The sequence below is a fragment of the Colletotrichum lupini genome, chromosome 7, assembly GCF_023278565.1.
Source record: "Colletotrichum lupini chromosome 7, complete sequence".
Taxonomy (NCBI): Eukaryota; Fungi; Ascomycota; class Sordariomycetes; order Glomerellales; family Glomerellaceae; genus Colletotrichum; species Colletotrichum lupini.
This window is the reverse complement of record NC_064680.1, coordinates 3,328,120-3,347,410: the sequence shown is the minus strand read 5'-3', so window position 1 is coordinate 3,347,410 and position 19,291 is coordinate 3,328,120. Positions and strand designations below refer to the sequence as shown.

Genomic DNA, 19,291 nt, shown 5'->3' with positions numbered 1-19,291 from the left:
CTCGTAGACTACTGTCAGTTCCCTGAGTCAACATTACTTCAACGGTTTGTCATTGTATTCAGAAAACTGTGAATAGCCCGGGGAGTACCCCACAAGCCGGTGAACCCAGCAGTTTCTACTCACCTCCAAGAAGAAGAATCCCTAGCGAGCTAGAAGCCCCAATGGTTTGCTGCAAGGCGATGGAGCTCACAAGGGCAATTTCAGCGACTATTTTATCCAATCAGTATCTGTAGAGGCAGCACATTCGGGTATAAACGTGAGGTCGCGACAAGCAATTCACTTACACGCTGCCGGGCGCTTCTTCGGCGATCGACAACCCCATGGGACGATGTGAGATGGGGAGAGCCGCGCCGTCTGCGTAAACTCCGCAAGACTCCGCACATTTCCCCAACTTCTGGCGCCATTCCGTCACCACATACACCAACATTCCACCACGTTAGCTTTCTCTCCCATCCCACATCAACCGCTTCGCGATTAAGTTCGCACAAACTCAGGCCCTACGGCCAACCGTAGCTTCCTCTCTTTACCCCAGAGAACGATCTTTCCTCGGGGCTAACCGTCATTCCATCTCTCTCCCCCATCTTTACCCCCCGGCATTCGTCTCTCCCCTCCGCATTAGTCTGTGCGGGGAAGCTTAAGCTACACCGCAGTCTGGCCGACGATTTTCTTCTCACGATGATGATTCGTTTTCTTTCTTCCTGTAAGACCAATTGAAGCAGGTATTCGTTTGGTAATCAATTGACTGCGACTACAACGCTACACTACTCTCACTATCGGTAGAAAAATGACGCTCATCAACTGGATGGACTGGGGAGGATGGAGGGGTATAAGAACGGCGGCGAACGCCTTTGTCTCGACGACTACACTTTGTTGGATCGCCGCCTTCCTCATCTTCTCTCAGTGTCTCTGGATGCTCTACACCCGCCGCTCAAAGCAATACCCGAGCGAGAAAGGAGAGAAACGACACGACACACAGCGCAACAACGGCAACATGTTCACCCGCGTGCCCTTTCTCCTGTCGGCAGTCGCCATCATGGCGCTCTGCGCGATGGCGAGGGTCGCGGAATTCGGGAAGCCGTTTGCACGGCAGTACCTGGCCTCTACCACGATCAGTAGCGGCCACTCGCAGTTCACCGTCCCCGCGTCGGCAGACGAGGGAGCGCATCTCATTCCCAACATTGAGGACCCGGAGGCCAAGGACCCGCAGAGCGTATGCCCGGGATACACGGCTTCCAACGTCCAGACGACATCACACGGATTCACCGCCAACCTCGACCTCGCCGGCTCAGCTTGTAATTTGTACGGGAACGACGTCGAGGCTTTGACACTCGTTGTCGACTACCTCGCAACGGACCGTCTTCACGTACAGGTGCTGCCGCGGTACCTGGGTGCTGAGAACAACACTTGGTTCATTCTTCCTGAAGAGTTCGTCCCGAAACCCGCTGCAGACGGGAAGGCGAGCTCTGATGGCTCAGACAGCGATTTGGAGTTCAAGTGGGCAAACGAGCCCACTTTCGGCTTCAACGTGTCCAGGAAGAGTACTGGAGATGTTTTGTTCACGACCACAGGAACTAAGCTTGTATTTGAAGATCAATTCTTCGAGTTTGCTTCGCCGCTTCCTGAGAATTACAACCTGTATGGACTTGGTGAAGCTATCCATGGCTTCAAGCTGAACAACAATCTGACTCGTAAGTAACCGCTGTACAGGACCAAGGCGTACCAAAACTCACAGGAATAGGCACACTCTACGCGGCTGATGCCGGTGACCCAATCGATGGAAACATCTATGGCTCTCACCCGGTCTATCTCGATACCCGCTACTACCAAGTCGATGCCGATACCAAGTCGGCCGTCTACGTCGCCAATGCCACGGACAAGAATGCCGACTACAAATCCTACACCCACGGAGTTTTCCTCCGTAACGCTCACGCCCAGGAAATCTTGCTTCGGGAGTCGAACATCACCTGGAGAGGCCTCGGTGGCACCATTGACCTCTACTTCTACGCTGGACCGACTGCTGACGCCGTGATGAAGTCCTACCAGAAGACCACCGTCGGCATGCCTGCCATGCAGCAGTACTGGACTTTCGGCTTCCACCAGTGCAGATGGGGCTATACCAGCTGGGACAACCTGCAGGAGATTGCAGATGACTTTGCCAAGTTTGAGATTCCTCTGGAAACTCTCTGGGGTGAGTTAACCCGTCTCAAAGTCGCCCACAATTCAGAACTAACTACTCCCAGCCGATATTGACTACATGAACCAATACCGCGACTTCGAAGACGACCAAAACTCCTGGGGCTACGAAGATGCTGCCCGTGTCCTCGGTAACCTGCACAAGAACGGCCAACACTTTGTCCCCATCGTCGATTCCGCCATCTACGCCCCCAACCCAGAAAATGCCAGCGATGCCTACTCAACATACGACCGCGGCGTCGAAGCCGACGCCTTCATGCTCAACCCAGACGGATCTCTCTACGTCGGCGCTGTCTGGCCCGGCTACACCGTCTTCCCAGACTGGGTCGGCGCCGTCTTTGGCCGCAGTAAGACGTTTGAGTGGTGGACCACCGAAATGGTGACCTGGTTCCAAAAGGTCGCCTTTGACGGCATCTGGATCGACATGTCCGAAGTCTCCTCCTTCTGCGTCGGAAGCTGCGGCAGTGGGAACCTCACCCTCAATCCCGTCCACCCTCCCTTCTCGCTCCCCGGCGAACCGGGCAACGAAGTCCTCCAGTACCCCGAAGGCTTCAACAAGACCAATGGCACCGAGGCCGCCTCCGTCTCCGCCCTCTCTGCCTCACTGGCAGCCGCCCAATCCACCTCCTCAACCGCAGCAACCTCAGCATCTGCCACTCCCACAACGACATCAACAACCTCATACCTCCGCACCGAGCCCACACCAGGCGTCCGCAACGTGAACCACCCCCCCTACGTAATCGACAACATCCAAGGCGACCTCGCCGTCCACGCCGTCTCCCCCAACGCAACCCACCATGGCGGCACCCAAGAATACGACTTCCACAACCTCTTCGGCCACCAGATCCTCAACGCCACCTACAACGCCCTCCTCTCCGTCTTCCCCGGCAAACGCCCCTTCATCATCGGCCGCTCCACCTTCGCCGGCTCCGGCAAATGGGCCGGTCACTGGGGCGGCGACAACGCCTCCCTCTGGGCCTACATGTTCTTCTCCATCCCGCAGGCCCTGTCCTTCAGCATCTTCGGCGTGCCCATGTTCGGCGTCGACACGTGCGGCTTCAACGGCAACACCGACATGGAGCTCTGCGCCCGCTGGATGCAGCTCAGCGCCTTCTTCCCCTTTTACCGCAACCACAACGTCCTCGCCGCCATCCCGCAGGAGCCCTACCGCTGGTCCGCCGTCGCCGAGGCCTCGCGCTCCGCCATGGCCATCCGCTACGCGCTGCTGCCGTACATGTACACGGCCTTCTACAAGGCGCACACCCTCGGCGACACCGTCATGCGCGCGCTGGCGTGGGAGTTCTCCGACGAGCCCTGGCTCGCGGGCGCGGATCGGCAGTTCCTTCTCGGCCCGGCGGTCATGGTCACCCCCTGCCTCGAGCAAGGCGCCAGCACCGTCGGCGGTGTATTCCCCGGCGTCGGTAAGGGCACCGTTTGGTATGACTGGTATAACCAGTCCGCCGTCACCGGCGTCTCACCCGGACAGAACGTGACGATCGATGCGCCCCTGGGTCATATTCCGGTCTACCTCCGTGGCGGATACGTTATCCCGACGCAAGAGCCCGCCTTGACGACAACTGAGAGCCGGGCGAACCCTTGGGGTCTACTTGTTGCGCTGGACGGCGAGGGTGCTGCTGCGGGTAGCCTCTATGTCGACGACGGCGAGAGCTTGGAGCAAGAGGCTACTCTGACTGTAGAGGTAATGATTTTCCCCCTTCCATCACAGTTCAAAAACAAAGAGGTCAAAGTAGACGCTAACATGATGAACAGCTCTCCTCTTCCGACCAGTCGCTCAAGGCCGCTCCATCTGGCGAGTTCAAGGACTCGAACCCGCTCGGAAACGTCACCGTTCTGGGAGTCCAGAGCGACGTTTCTTCGGTATCTCTTAACGGAAAGGCCCTGGACGGAGCGAATTGGTCCTTTGACTCGTCTTCTCGCGTTCTCCACGTCACTGATCTGCAGTCTTTCACATCTGCTGGTGCATGGTCATCTTCGTGGGAGCTTACTTGGTCCTAGAAGCCTTGGGGTAAAATAGAACACACCTCGGGCTCGGATCTTTAGTATGTTGAAGAGTATCTAGATAATGTTGCGGTGCGTGGCAGCGAATGAGCAATGGATGTCACACCAAAAAAGGGGGTTTAACTGTACCCGAAGACTGTAAATATCAAGAAATAGCCGGAAAGAAGAAAAGAGATACTCGCCCCTTTAGCAAGACGAAACCATCTCAACGCTCAGAGGTCCTAGATTTACTGTATTGTTCAGTATCAAATGAAACCAAGTCGTATGCGCTCGTGATAGTCATGACCAGCGCAAATGCAACTGCTACTCAGCGGCATTGAGTGAACAATGCTTAAGATCCCCGAATCTAGAGCAGTATTATCGATGTGAATAATAGAATTTGGTATCATTGAATACGTTACGGCCCAGCACCCGAGCAATGCTGCCACGTTCAGCCAGCTATACCCTGGCGGCCCCCAGGCCCTCGCAGGCTTCACTCGACCTCGCAGTCCTAGTCGAAGCAGCAAAGTCGCAAGTCCAGACATGCCCCCATCACCTCGTCCATCAAAGCCTCTCTCAGTGGCCACCACGTCCACGGTATCTCTTATTCCCGCCGCCGCGCCACCGGCCTCCACGACCACCATGCCTCCGATCTCCACCGTGCCCCCGATCATCATGCATATCCCGCTGTCTGTCCCCCCGATGCTGCTGAAACATCTCGCCATCCTCCCTCTCCCCGTCCTTCTTGATCTCCCCTTCCTCGCCCTCAACCTTGGCACTCGGCTTCTCCAAATCCGTCCTCCACCGCGGGTGCGCACCGTACTTGCACCCGGGACCCTCGGGGCAGAACCCGACGAGGTAATACACACATAACTTCCTCCTCACGTGCTTCTTGCTACACCGCGGACCGAGCGGACAGAAGCCCTTGTCGTAGTGCGGGCACGGCGGCAGCTTGGACTGCGGGTCAATGTGCAGGTACAAGCACTCCTCGCCGTTGGAGCAGTAGCCGTTGCGCATGAAGAAGTTGCACTCGGGCATCTTGCGGAGGTTGTACTCGTGCAGGAACTCGCACGACTCGCCCTTTTTGCAGAGGCCGCGGAGCCAGTGCTTGCAGACCAGGGACGGCCCGCCCGTGGGGTTCGAGGAGCTGGAGGAGGCGTGGCGGTCCGGGCAGGCGGCGCCGAGGGGGCAGTGGCCCGCGAGGAAGGGCTTGCATTGCGGGCGGTCCGAGGAGAGCTCGTGGCGGTAGGTTTGGCGGAGGAAGGGGGTGAAGGCGAAGGAGGTTGCTGTCGCGGCGTGGGTGAGGATGTGGTTTGTCTCTGGGCGGGGGGCGACGGCTGTCATGTTGGGTGGGTTGCTAGCGCTCCGGAGAGCTTGGGAGGCGTGGGCGGGCTTTGAGGATGTGTCGCAGTTCTGGCTCGCGAGTTGTCGTGGTGAGGATATTGTTTGTCGGGTCCACGTTAGGAGTGCTCGGTCTGTCGTCTAGATTGATCGCACCGGATTGGCATTCGTTGCTTAGCAAGGGTGAAATGAAAGTGGTAGCGTTTTCTGGAGTGGATTATTGTGGAAGGGAAGGTAGAAACACGACTATAGCTAAAGGTAGGTAGGTTGTCCTGGCAGCTTCGAAAGTTTGAATACCCAGATTGGCCAGAAGCTTCACCTTGCGACGCCAAAGAAATTAGTCAGCACCAAGAGCTTCTGTGGGTCAGGTCACATCATGCACGACCCAGACTGGGGTTACCTCGTCCTCTCTCTTTCTTCAACAACACATTACCTACCTTGGGCATAGTGAAAAATCATAATTCTTGCCCTGCAGGTTCAATTCCGCAGCCACGGTTTCAATTATGCAAGTATCGGTCTTCGGAAAGACCCAGACACGAAGCAAATTGTTGCTTATCAGGGTGAGCAGATTGTGTGCTGAGCAAGTTCAACCTTGACATGATCAAGCAACATGTGCATTTCCGAATATCCTTTAGGGCTAGCTACGAAGTTCGATTTCGGCCATTTTCAAGATTGTCTAATACAGAGCTTTCTTAAAGTGTAATTGGCAATCAAATTCTATATGGGCGGAGAGTAAACCAGACTCTCCCCTCCTCTCAGGCCACCTCATCGTCAGATGATCCTGCTTCAGGACCGTCATTCTCAGGCGCATCTTCAGGTTTCTGTGCGTACCAGAAGTACTGATTCATGTAGCGATGCGCGCTCCTGTCTTTGATGGCCTTTCTGAGAGTCGCCAGCCATACCTGCCTCTCAACCGCCTCAATACCCAATGCCTCAAAAGGCTTACCGACAAATGCTGCAGCGACGCCGCTGAGCGCTTCTTGCATGTATTTGCCAACGAGACGCAAGGTAGGATCCTTTGGCCAGGTGCCAATGGGGCATTTCTTCACCTCGCATTGAATGTTCTTGAAGCCGGCTGCTTCGAGCCGGGGCTTCATGTCGCGAGCATTATGGAACTGAAGGCCAAAGAGGCTGAAGGCTTCGTTGCCCATTTCCCAGAAGCGTTTGACCGTGTCATCTTTTGGAACGGTGCCGTCGTCGCACTGGACTTCTCCATGGAGCTCCTGAAATTCGATCCAGCCGCCGTTCTTCAAGTGCCTATATGCGAGTTTGAGAATCATATCTGACGAACATTCATGGGCCTTTACTTACTTGTACGAACTGGCAATGACTTTGTCAATTTTCTTCAGCGACATTCCCATCATGCGGAAGTGGACCAGGTCAAAATTGTCGCCATTCAGCCAATCATCCTCAGCATCATCCACGAGGAACTTCACGTTGGGGGGAATCCACCCCGGCTGGATTGGTGACAGGTCGATGCCCAAGACTGTGGTCGTAGGGAAAAGGTCGGCGACTCAAATCAAAGGTTAGCACTCAAGAGCTACCTCTCGTTATCAGGAAGATATTAGATCACCTTCGATGGCCCAAATGCCTAGAATGTTTTGTTAGCTGGAATTTTGCAATAACAATTTCATCAAGAATTACTTGCCAGTGCCTGTTCCAATATCGATAATCTTGTGAGGATTGTCTCCAATTGGTGCATAGAACAACTTTCCGTCCTAAGATCGGCATCACAAGGTCAGTTTACATCCAGAAGGCATGATTCTTCACGCCGCAGAAAACACTCACACAGAGTTCAAGATTCATCACATGCTTCATGTTCTCCCGGCCCTGCTCCTCGTCATCATTTGGCAAAGGATACCGGCCGTGGCGGTAGCTGTGGTAGCGACGTCCATTGTCGTACTCGTGAGAATAGACGCTGGAGGTAACGGAGGCCGACTCGACGGAAGACACATCCCAGTCCACAGGGTCGAATTCGTTTTCATCCACAGGCCCCGCGGCCGCTTCGATGATGGCGGGGTGCTGAAGAGCGGGATTGGCGTTGTTCGACATGACTCCAGATAACTGTCCGGTCCAAGGGGTGTCCTCGAAGCTAATCGGCGGAAGAGAAGCAGGGGATCCCAGGCTCGAGTCAGACACCACGGAAGCTATGCTTAACACTAATGCGCACCGTAGAGCAAATAGCGCCTGGCGACTTGGCTGCGCTGTATATGGCAAACAGTGATATTTGGTGGAATTTTCGAGTTTTGGTAACCTCTAAAGTCGCATGTAACCAAGAGAAACGACGAGATTGTCAAACTTATCACCGCAGTAGAAATTGAGACCTCGGAGACTCGGAAGAGAGGGAGAGCCGGGGGTATCCTGAAGAACAACATGTGTTCTGTTGGTTCCATCTCACCCGGTTATGGACCTGTCCCCATGTTACCGAGTGAGGAGACGCAGCAGCATCAGGCAATGCTCCAACGGACAAGAAACACTTCATTGGGTGTCGGCCGAGGTTTAGATCAAGGGGCAGCAGAGATTGGTAGGTGAGTGACATGAAGACAGGGGGATATGCTCCGCTTTTGCAAGCCAAGCGGCACAGGATAATGTTTGTCCAGGAAAAACGAATAAAAAGATATGACAGACCGGGCCTGATGGAAGAACTGTACTGAACTGTGGGCTCCAGACAGCCGTTTTCCGGCGAGCTGCATGGTAGCTATTATGATTTTCCGCCATGAAGGGGTTGGGAACTCTGAATAAGAGCATCGGACGGGGTTCGCGTTGATGATAGGTATGGGAGTGAAGTCGAAAGCAAGCTATGATTCGGAATGGCAGCGGCCCATGCTATTGAAACGCACGACCACGGGAGGAAAAGGGCGCGAATAACTTGTAGTATTTTTTGCAGCATCTAGGGTTCGTCACGGCCCTATCTCAAGATTCCCGGGGCTGAGCCCCTCACGTTGGAGCCGGAAAACAGATGACACTGGAGGAAACTTGTCGACGGGCGTTAGGTTGCAGAGAAGAAAGAGGAAACAGCGGTTGCCAAGTCTTCAGGGCACCGTAAAAGGTACGATTAGGTCAGGTAAGGTTGTCCGAGCTGGCATCAAAAGATCGGGGAGCGTCCAACCAAATATCAGCGAAAATTTGTCGCCAGATTCAAGCGGTTGGATGACCCCTCATGTTCTTGCTGAGCCGGCCCGTTGCGGTCACGCAATCAGGAAATGCAACCTCAGAATTTAGGTTTCTGCTATACGTAGTGCCCCTGCAAAGAACATACAATGCCTGCCATCTGAAGTTGAACCGTTTCGGGAACACATTTGACGCAGACAAAGGCGAGAACCTGCCAGAACCTACCGTACGACAATGTAAAGTGACTGGAAGTGTACGACAATGTAAGGTGAGGGGGAACGTGCCTACCATATTGAGGCATGCTGAAGAAAGAGCCCGTTACCAAGGAAGTCAAGCAGGAGGGCACGTGGAGGGATAGAGGGAATGAATAACGCGTCCATTGAAGTCTACGTAGTAGTAGGGAGGACCCACCTTCTTCGGCCGTCGTTTCCTGCAAGCTCGAAATGTTCCTAGGGTTCAAACAATTGATCCATCACGAACGGCTTGGCTCAAGAACGTTGACCCAGCACGCAGAATGACATGCGCCTTCCTTTTTCTTCTTTTTTCTTTTCTTTCTTCTCTTGCATTTGACCCCATCGCCGGCTCCTTTGTCCCAGATGGAGGAGGGGCCCTGCTGGCCCGATAGTTCCTCTTTGCATCCAAAAGGTACCTTCAGTGTAAGGTATTGAGTTTATTTCAATCCCGCCCTTTACCCAATCGCTTAACTTGCTCCAGTATTCAAGTATCTTCATTAGGTAAGTACCTAAGTCGAGGAAGACAAGTTGAGGTACGCACCTGCCGGTCCTGCCCACCTGCCCACCTGCCCGAGAACTCGAGGTGTCGAGACCGAGATGGACCCGGCCTGCGGGACTTACACCTTCCCAACTTTCTTTCCTCCGAAGTCCAAACTCCAACCTCCTCCTTCTTGCAGCTGCAGGTGTGGAAAGTCACACCTTGCAGGCAGGCGGAGACCAACCGGACCCTTGGCCTCCTTCTACAATACTCCGTACCCGACTTGCCTACGGAGTACTGTGCCTTCAGGTTCTGGCATTTGGGACATGGAATGAAGTGGGAGCAAATCCAATGACCCCGCACCCTTGGCCTTTGGCCGATGAAATGTTTGCTCCAACAACGCCACAAATCCAACGACATCGTTTTTCTTTCGCCCTCTCCTCTTGCGTTTCTCTGCCGTGCACCTGTCTCCTCCCGCCTCCTTTCAAAAGCGATTCCAATCAATAGCTTACCTAGTCACTCTTCAGACTATTTGTCCCGTCGCCTTCCCCCCCTCATTTCCACTCGCAGGCACCAGTTGTTATAGCGCGCTTCTGCCATGTTTTCACCTGCCATACCGCCAAATTTAGAGACGTGCGCCTTGCCCTCGTTCTAACCAGGCCGGAAGCGTCTTGGCGTTTCTTCAACCTCGAATCTCTGACATGCTTCGCTCCGATACGGAGGAGACAGAACGCACAATACGATGCCTTCTTCAGACCCTGACTAGAGTTTGCCCGGGGTCCATCAACTTTTGCCCTCATGGCATCCAATGGCTGAAGCCGACTACTGCGACTGACTTACATATGGAGCCCTGCCTGCATATCTTCGTACGTACAGACACCAAAGACAGGGTGCTGCGTGGGCACACGAAATGCCTACGGTAGGATCACGGAACCACATCACGGATCAACGTCTGAGACCTCGATTTCACTCTTGATCTGCATGCCAGAGACAGTATGGGCACACACAATACAGACGTCCTCTTATAGCACTGTGTCTTTCGTGGGCCCATACGACTTGCCCGGCGACGCAACTCGACAAGACATGACCAGTGCTTCGGACGCACATCAAAGACAGCACCTCCATGTCCGCTTCGTCGTCGACTTGCCATTGGCCCCGAATCGCACCAACAATGGGCAAACAAGACAACAATCCGCCCTCGCATATCAGTCACACCATGCAGCTGTCGCCTATTCATCGATACCCAACTCGGCCATCCCTCATGCAATGACCTCATTTATCCAAATCGTCGGATTTCCCAACAGTCAGGGCCGCTTCCAATGTTCCGTCATGTGCTGCCAGCGTGGCATGCAGTCCTTCTGCGCTCATCCTCCACCTCAACCCATCGACTCTGTCGGCTGTTTCCATCGTTTGGTGGGGCACATCACGCAGCCAAGCTGCTGCTACATGTCCCCCTCGACGACCCCTCCCCTGCCCATCAACTCTCGCAACTATGCTACTGGTCAAATCGCACACAGAGACGGCCGTCCTGAGAGACACAATTTCAGTTTGTCACTTATGCTCAAACCTCGACGCAGACGCTCCCTCTGCCCAGCCCGGCTTGCTCGACGCTCAACTTCACCGCCTGAAGTTGATTCTCCTTGCGTGTCCGTGTGTGATTCACTGACCAGCCCCCGGCCTACCGGCGCAGGAGCTGGGATCTACCCACTTCAAAAACAACAGACACCGCCGTGCCGCCCGAAGGTTTCAGTGCATATCGATTCGCCAGTCGATCCACTCTTTGCACGTCAGTGTGATGACCACTGTCTGTAATGGCTCAATTCAGTCCATAGCGAATTCGGCCCTCGCTCATCCGGCCACGGGCAGCAACTGACCCTGGGAGATCGGGAGCGAGTGCGGGATACACTCCTCGGAAACGTCGGTGGGAGCGTGGCACAGCATGCTACTCGGCCCATCGCAGGGAAGCAGGTTGTTTTAGAGTTTTGGTACACCACAGCAGAAATACCGCCTCGCTGTCTTGCCGCACGTCTCGTCGTCTTAGCCTGGCAACGCCTCGTGGATTCTCCAGCCATGCTTTCTTTTTTCCAGGCCGGTTTCCCTGCTTAGTTGCCTACAGCTAATACGGTACTCCTAACCATGGATTCGATCAATTCTACAGCTCGAAGCCACATCCAGGGACTGGGGTATTTTCCCCAGCCTCGGCATCCTGGCTTCGAAGGCTTCTCAGCTTTAAGCGACAATCTCCCCCAGGTTACCAGAAATATCAAATGGCCGAGGAATGACCATCGGGTTCTAATGTCGCTTCGTGGCTGACGGTGGCGCTTTCCAGAGCTAGTCGGAAATAACAAGCATGTCTCGAATCTGGTTCCAAGTCTTCTGCCAGTTTCATGCCGAAATTAGTCTTGCTGCAAGTGTTCATTCACATCGCTTCTTTCCGTGGTTCGGCAACGGCAATATCAACGTCCGTGTGCAAGAGCCGAACGAACTTCCTACGCAACGAGGCTGGATGGCCGGCCGTGGAGCACTCAAGATCCTCCTAGAGCGTACCTAGTTTGCCGACCAGCCCGACGTCTGATTGTCAGAGAAACAGGCACCACAACTGCTGAGCCCATCATTGCAGCTCGCTAGACCAAAGCTCCCCCCCGCTATTGCCCTGCCGCTCTGCCGTGGGCACAACGGCGATGTTCGCATTGGCGACCGAGAGTAACCACGGCAGGAATGCGGCTGTTCACTACTCTGCTCGCGCCTGAACAATAACACAACAAGGCACGGACATGGGCGTCGAGAACTTTTGGGGCGCTGGCCTGGTTCCCTAGGACCTAGGTACATCACAGCTAAGACCCGCATGCAAGGCCGGGCGAGCGTGGAGAATCCAGCTGGAAGACGCAGAAGAAGTGGACGAGCAAAAATGAGGAGGAAGAGGAAGAAGGACCAAAGTAGCGGTGCGATGTGCAGGGATCATTCCTGTTCGTTGCAACCCTGATCGTCAACTGCCGCCAAGGGTCGGTGGTCGTGGCCGAAGGCCGGCTTTGAACTGAGGGAACAGACTCGCGCTGGTGCTAACTCACAGACATAGAGAAGAGAGAGTCAGGACGCCGACGAGCGAGCGAACTAATCAAAACAACGGCGCCAGTGGCCGGGCATGGCCGCCCTACTATTACGATGCCTTGCAATTTGGCTTTGGCAGCCATCTCCTCATCCTTCTCCGCCTCTTCGTCTCTGGTACATGGACGTTTCTCTCACTCGTCCAGATCTCTCATATATGACTTGACAAAAAGTCTCAACACCATCCATCCCCCTGCAAGCGCAAATGCATCCAAGTACTCACTCCCTTCGCACCCCCCCATGATCCGTCCTTCACCCCCAACCCAATTATGTCATGCATCATGGCTTCAAAGTATCCTGGACCCTCTTGTAATTTTGATACCCGTCCCTTGGTCTCCACCGCCTCGAACAAGGCCTTATACTACCTTGCCCGTCCCGCGTTTGCTCACCGTCGCATTTGGCTTGTCACTCCCGTGCTGCGGTGTCTAGCTAGATATATAGACACTTCTCCATGCTGTTTGGAGCCACAGAGGTTCGCGCTTGCTGCCTGACCGAACAGCTCATTGCTCAAACATGCAGCTTTGGGTTCAAGTCCTTTTCTTCATATACTGTCCTTACTACCGTTCCCTTGTCACATTGACTGCCAGAGTTGCTTTTCTTTCCGACTTTTTGAACCCTGCCTCTCTTTCTTGAACAGTCTTATGGCAACCAGAGTCAAGATGAGTTCTTCATCGTCTTCGCGCAAGTCGCGCAGAACAACTAGCATCTCCAACGTCATGTACACCAACGCGGTCTACTTCCCCAACGAGCGGATATACCAAGGCGACACGCCGGGCGCCATGAACTATGGCTGCATCAACCATGTGTATTACGCCTTTGCCAATATCTCGCCTGATGGAGGTGTTTTCGTGAGTATACCCAGTTCCGCTGTTCGTATGAGTTGACTAACTAACCCTTCGATAAGCTGAGCGACGAGTGGGCCGATGCCCGCGCACCAGTCGATGGCGTCCAGGGTGGCCTAGGGTCTCTCATGCACCTCAAGCAGAAGCATCCCCATTTGCAAGTGATTCTATCCATCGGGGGCGGCAATTCCAGTGCCGTGTTCCCCGTGATAGCTGCGAACACACTCTACAGAGACAACTTTGCCCGGTCTGCGAGAGGCCTGGTCGACGCGTCGGGCTTGGATGGTATTGATAGTGAGTTTGCTGGATTCTTCCTGCCTCTGCATTAGTGTTTTGTTAGCTCACATCGTCGATCAGTTATGTGGGAGTATCCTTGTGATTCTCAGCAGGGCCACCATTTCCTGGCTCTGTTGGCGGCTGTTCGCCTTCATATGCCCGAAAGTCATTATCTCCTTACTGCTGCGTTACCTGCCAGCCGAGCGATCTTGCAATACATCGATCTGCAACGAACGGCCGACTACGTCGACTACCTCAACCTCATGGCGTACGACTTCGCCGGCACGTGGACACACAGAAGCGGCCATCACGCGCAATTGTATGCAATGAGCAAGGACGAAACCTCGGGCGCATCAACCGTGCAGTATCTGGTCTCGCAAGGCTTTCCCTCGCAAAAGATCCTCCTCGGCATTCCCCTCTACGGTCGCAGCTTTCTTCATGCCACTGGGCCGGGACAGAAGTTCAAGGGAAGTGGCGGGAGCAATGGGACATTCGAGTACAACCAACTTCCCCGTCGGGGGACGAAGGAAGTCATTGACAAGAAGTCTATCGGGGCCCAATGCGTCGGAGCAGATGGCGGCTTCGTCACTTATGATAACCCCGATACGGTGAAGATGAAGGCTGCATTTTGCAAACAGAAGAGCCTAGGAGTATGTTTTGCCCCAATCATACCATGCAATGATACATGTGCTAACGAGTTGATAGGGACTATTCTACTGGAGCGGACCAGCAGACGCAAAGGAGAGCTCACGGAGTCTCATAGCCACCGGATTCAGAGCTCTGCATAGTTCCTGATGGGCTAATTTTCCTCAGAATGGATCACCTAGAGTGCGTCCAAGACATTCAGCAACAGTCCGCCGACACGTGTCGGCAAACCTCGGCCTCACGGGCCGGAAGGCAGTGACAGACAGACGATAATTGCATTTGCGCGGAGTAAGGGGATCGACAGCATCTGACAAGGGGGGCGACATGGCGTTCTTTTTTTTCCCTTTTAATTCGGCGACCTGCATCACGGTCTTGTTTCTTACTCGATTTTCGACATTTGCTCAGTTTTTACGAATGATTCCCCCTTGGATCTTTTTGATCGACGCATCACCAGGCGGCGGCGGCATGACTGGATTTTTGGGGGCGGGGAAAGGACACTTAAAAATTTGGGGCGGCTGATGATATCCCACGCGTGGACCAGGGGTGGCGGTGTAGCTGACTTTGCATGGCATCATATGGCTTCTCACGATTTCTCTACCCTCACGACGGTTTTGCATCATGACTCATATTATAGAAGAGAGCGAGATGAGGAGGGTGTGGCATTGGGCGGAAATACCTGGTGGATGGGAAACCAATTTGTATTTCTTGGTAGGCGTCTGGGCACGTGGGACGCCGTTGACTCGCGTGGGCGACTCTGGTCTCTCAGTCTCTCACGGGCTCTTAGGACGAGAAAGCCGGAGGCCTGGAGCAAATTCAATGTCGCACACAGAGACCTTTTTTTGGTTCAGAATTTCTGCCCCTCCTTTGACCATCGTGAGATTTTTTGTGTGTGGTGGGTTGTGGGTTGCAGTGCTGCAGTATTGCACCCACGCACGGCATTGTACATAGGCTTGTAGCAGTGGGCGGTCCTCCCTCATGGAGGGGTCTTTGAGGGGCACAAGGGCACCGAGGGGAAGTCCCCCTCGGATGGGCCAAAAAGGAGTGGTGTGGAGGGTCTTGATGTGAGGTGGGTGTGTGGGTAATCATTTTCTTCTGCGGGCAACCATTTTTTGCGTGGGTGTGCGAGTGAGGCAACCCACGCAGATCGGCGCGGGGCAATGATATTCTTACTGTACGTACGTCCGCAGTACATACTGTCGCGATGCCTCCAAGTGGGAATTGGGAGAAGTTGCTCCAAGTGGGAAAATGGAAGGGCAACAAGGGATACGATACCCATACCGGTACCACTTGGAGGGGGGTCGGATCATGGATGGGGGTGAAGGGGGGCGGCAGCAGGGCAGCAGGGCAGCAGGGCAGACTTCGCAAAAGGGAAACAGCCGGGGTGGGGAAAGCCCGCTGGATCGGAGCCCACTCCGAGATACGGGAGACGGAAGCGATTCGGTAAGCCGTGTCTGGGCTGGGGGTCTGCGCGACCGCAGGCATACATACTGCGTACCGTTACCGTACCGGGTGAAGTGGGAGGGAAGGGAGGGGGGGGAGAGTGCAAGGGCCAATCCAGGGTTTCTTGTTTGTCGATCAACAACCAGGATATTGTACGGGATGTGTGTGTGTGACCGTGACGGTTGACAGAGTGTGAGAGCCATTGCTATTCTGGAGTTTAAGCGTGGGTTTCGCTGTAAGGTAATGGAATTGGAGGACGCTGGCAAGCTGGGTGCTACGGCATGCGATGTACGTTAGGGTGGGGGAAACTACCTACCGTGCAGGTATATCCAATGGAGGGTTGGTGGTGGTGGGATGGAGAACCATGCAGGTCGACCGATTCGGAATGTGATTCCATCATTGTCAGCCCGTTCGTCGTGCCCGTTTCTGCGACCTGTTGTTGTTTACGGGCGTTGTAAGAACGCTCACTTCCCTTTTTTGAGATGCAGTGTGTTGCTAACTAAGGTACTTAGTAGGTCTATTTGGTAGGGGGGTTTTACTCTTTTGGGATCTTTCGTATTCATTCCATGTAACATCCAATCCAATGGAAGTACAGAAAGGTCAGTCAGATATTGTGATACCGAAAGGTGAATGTGAACCAAGTAAAAAAGTGGGTGGTGTGTCTGAGCTGGTAATTCTTCGGTATTTCTTGCTCCCGACTTCATGTGGCTTTTTGTCGTGTTGTGACCACATACACACACCCACACCCTGGCCTGTTTGTTGGCCTAGCTTGACTTGCTGTCACAGATGGCTGAGTTTCTTTTCTACTTGATTCAGCTGTGTTGGTTCGACATGAATTTGGATGGGAATTAGATCAATCGTATTTTTCCTGCACATTCAGGACAAATATGTGGGAGAGAGTCATGGTCCTGCATATGAGGCGCGCATCAACACTTCTTCATTCGACGGGGTGTCAAGAGAGCCCTGCTGTGCTGTAGGATGTGTTAGGATGTTAAATGCGTGCGCATGCGTGTCTTTCGCGGTGATGAATCTGCAATTCCCATTCGGGATCACCCAAACGGGGTTAAATGTGAGAGGTTGGATTTCGGGGGAGAAGAGGGGTGTGGGCGTCGAGTGGTACCCAATAGGAGAACGCAAGCCAGGCTGCTCTGTCGATCGGAAATACAAGAGATTGATAAGATTGGTTGCTATTCGGGGGTTTTCTTTTCCAAGTTTTCGTCTTGTTGTCGTACTTCTGTCCTATTTTGCCCGTAAGGATGGTGTGCTTATTCTATTTGCCCGATTGAGGACGTCGACCAAGTAGGTATGCGTTGTACCTTACCATATGTAGTCGCCGCCAAAGTCACAACCAGGGGTCGGGTTACAACACACTAGAAGAGAAAGTTCCATCAGTATTTTTTCTCAAAAGTGACTTATCCCAATGCTGTTCCAACGCAACAGTTGAAATCTGACCAGAGACACACCATGGTGGGTGATACAAAGACTGCGGGCTGCTGCATCGGGATGGTGTGTAATGGCTTGACAGGGGGCATGGTTCACTTTCAGGTTCGGATTTTGAGAGCACAGCAGACTCCGGATGGGATTCTTGGAAACGAAGGGGGGGGTAGCAGAGATGACGGCAGAAAGTGGGTGTGCTGCACACGTGGGTTCACATCACGGGAACAGGTACGGGGTCGTGCTGAACCAGACAGTCCACGGTCGATGACGATGGACTCTCGCCTAGTGAATTCATGGTCCCGAATAACATGGGTGTCGGTGAAGGGATGAGGTGAGATGAGGTGAGATTCCTCGACGAGAATCAATGTTGCGGTGTGTTTTGCGGTCTGGATCATGCTTCATGTCCAGAGTTGTGGTGTGGTGTATCGGCGACGGAGTAGTCGGGACGCTGGGGCACTTGGGGTGTCGGTGTGTGCTAATTAGTGTGCCTCGTGGGAAAACTTGTTCGTGGCTCGGTTTCTGCTCTTAGTCACGGCTACCATCTTCAGAGGTCTTTCTAGCCTTTTGGGCCGGTCCCAGGCGCAATCGTCTTACGTGCTAGTTTGTCGATGGCGTCGTCTTAGGTCCAGGGGGATTGAGGAGCCGTGACGACGACGGTATGTTTGAGGCCCGATATAGCACTCGGGCTCTGACGCGCGCCTCCGCCCGGGAAACTTGATCAAGGGACGCCTCGTTTCTGTCCGTCGTGCTTTTCAGGCCCATCAACCCGTACTGCCCAGGGTGGCTTCCTTCAGCTCCTGACGCTCTTCTTCTGCGTGAGGCTGCCTGGCTCCTCACTAGCCTCGACGAAAGCACCGCCTTGAATTCATCAAGGGTATGGAAGGCACCCAGCATGCCCGCCTAGCACGAGAGCGGGAAGCCGATGCGGCGCACTGACTCGAGAGAAGGCGGGTTAAGTTAGATGGCCTCGATTGTGTTTTGCTTTCTTCCACGTGGGAGAAGGGCGGGCCGCCTTGGTCTGGCAGCGGTGCAGAATCTCTGGTTTCTTTTTTCTTCCCGAGATGCGACGGCGCCGTGTTGGAGAATGAACGGCGCGCTTTTTTGGTTTGGTAGTATCGTGGTAGAAGTGGAGAGCGTCCGCGTCCGTCATGGCCGCCCGGCAGGCAAAGTGCGGTGTGTTGTAGAAAGTGGTTGAGTGGGCATCTTTGGACGTCGGGCGTTGGCCGCCCCGGCCGATTGCGGGATGGCGGGGATGAGGGATGAGAGGAGGGGGGAGACCACAGGATCTACGGTGCTTCTCGGGGTTACGAGGGTATGAGAGGCCCAAGAACGATTGGGAGGGGGGCGAGGAGGGGCGGATTTGCCCAGATTTACATGACTCGGTTATCGGGGTTGAGCCTTGACGGGATGATGTGCTTTTTGCTGAAGAATTTCCTCGGGAAGACCAACCCGGAATGCTTAAAACGACGTATGCGTGACGGGGACGTGGCAGGTGATATGGCAGGTGACAATAATGGGGCGATATAGGACAGGGGAAATGCTGACTTGCGGCACAATGGAACCTGTTGGAGCAACAAGTCCATTGTCAGATGTGAGGAGCTGGATGCCTGCAACAAAGGTAACTAGTGTCTGTTTCCATGTTTGCGCCGGCTTGCAAGCAAGCCTGAAAGTGCAGTGAAATGCCTCGTAACCGAGGTACTTTGTGCTGACTGCTGTGTAATCTGTTTCTAGGCCCCCGTTCGCCTCCGGAGTGACGACGCCAGGAGGGTCGGATCGGAAATATCGGGGGTCACGGGGGGCGGCGGGGATGTTGGGTTGTGCCGAGCAGAACCGGGCGTGGGGGCCCTTCTCGAGGGTATCGGGAGGCTGGGCTGCTCGGTCTCGAGAGACACGCTTGCCGCAAAGACCGAGATGGTGTCGAAATAAAACGGAGTGCATGTGAAGGCCTCGCCCTGACAGAGTTCTGACAAGTCAGACAAATGTGTTCGTCACCAGTCGTTCTAGACTGGTGCCATAAGCGGCCGCATGAGCGAGTGTCCCCAAGCATCCTTCCTGGCTGACGACTCTAGCCAGGCGACAGAGTTGATGTTGAATAGGTGGTGGTGTCCGACTGTCATCCGTCGTCTGATGTTAGCCGCCATGGTTGGTCACTTATCAGATCGAGACATCCCTGAAATGGTGGGCGGAAACTT

The 19,291-nt window shown here is 54.3% G+C and overlaps 5 protein-coding genes across 5 annotated transcripts; 2 read left to right on the top strand and 3 right to left on the bottom strand.

Annotated features, from left to right (window-relative positions):
* Positions 1–784: 784 nt before the first annotated feature.
* On the top strand, positions 785–4,209 carry CLUP02_14037 (glycosyl hydrolase family 31; the record flags this gene model as incomplete). The annotated part of the gene is made up of 4 exons (XM_049292970.1): positions 785–1,688; positions 1,739–2,188; positions 2,241–3,892; positions 3,964–4,209. The coding sequence occupies 4 exons, from the start codon at positions 785–787 to the stop codon at positions 4,207–4,209; spliced, it is 3,252 nt and encodes a 1,083-aa protein (XP_049150116.1).
* Positions 4,210–4,767: 558 nt separating this feature from the next.
* Positions 4,768–5,535, bottom strand: CLUP02_14036 (uncharacterized protein; the record flags this gene model as incomplete). The annotated part of the gene is made up of 1 exon (XM_049292969.1): positions 4,768–5,535. One exon carries the CDS (start codon positions 5,533–5,535, stop codon positions 4,768–4,770), a length of 768 nt encoding a protein of 255 aa, XP_049150115.1.
* Positions 5,536–6,287: 752 nt separating this feature from the next.
* On the bottom strand, positions 6,288–7,584 carry CLUP02_14035 (methyltransferase; the record flags this gene model as incomplete). The annotated part of the gene is made up of 4 exons (XM_049292968.1): positions 6,288–6,789; positions 6,844–7,018; positions 7,177–7,186; positions 7,321–7,584. The coding sequence occupies 4 exons, from the start codon at positions 7,582–7,584 to the stop codon at positions 6,288–6,290; spliced, it is 951 nt and encodes a 316-aa protein (XP_049150114.1).
* Positions 7,585–9,239: 1,655 nt separating this feature from the next.
* On the top strand, positions 9,240–14,495 carry CLUP02_14034 (glycosyl hydrolase family 18; the record flags this gene model as incomplete). The annotated part of the gene is made up of 21 exons (XM_049292967.1): positions 9,240–9,304; positions 9,358–9,377; positions 9,452–9,812; positions 10,022–10,251; positions 10,343–10,983; positions 11,025–11,140; positions 11,187–11,446; positions 11,513–11,604; positions 11,690–11,897; positions 11,962–12,057; positions 12,121–12,161; positions 12,207–12,248; positions 12,310–12,356; positions 12,431–12,576; positions 12,676–12,872; positions 12,959–13,029; positions 13,097–13,307; positions 13,364–13,595; positions 13,659–14,227; positions 14,283–14,364; positions 14,431–14,495. 21 exons carry the CDS (start codon positions 9,240–9,242, stop codon positions 14,493–14,495), a joined length of 3,792 nt encoding a protein of 1,263 aa, XP_049150113.1.
* A 128-nt stretch (positions 14,496–14,623) lies between these two features.
* CLUP02_14033 (uncharacterized protein) lies at positions 14,624–19,240 on the bottom strand (the record flags this gene model as incomplete). Its single annotated transcript, XM_049292966.1, has 20 exons — positions 14,624–14,781; positions 14,846–14,976; positions 15,048–15,277; positions 15,402–15,686; positions 15,837–15,929; positions 15,979–16,134; positions 16,256–16,370; positions 16,447–16,478; positions 16,537–16,570; positions 16,609–16,881; positions 16,953–17,032; positions 17,115–17,296; positions 17,359–17,495; positions 17,547–17,555; positions 17,694–17,835; positions 17,872–17,924; positions 17,987–18,031; positions 18,092–18,514; positions 18,568–19,062; positions 19,161–19,240. The coding sequence occupies 20 exons, from the start codon at positions 19,238–19,240 to the stop codon at positions 14,624–14,626; spliced, it is 3,153 nt and encodes a 1,050-aa protein (XP_049150112.1).
* Between the last annotated feature and the right edge of the window lie 51 nt (positions 19,241–19,291).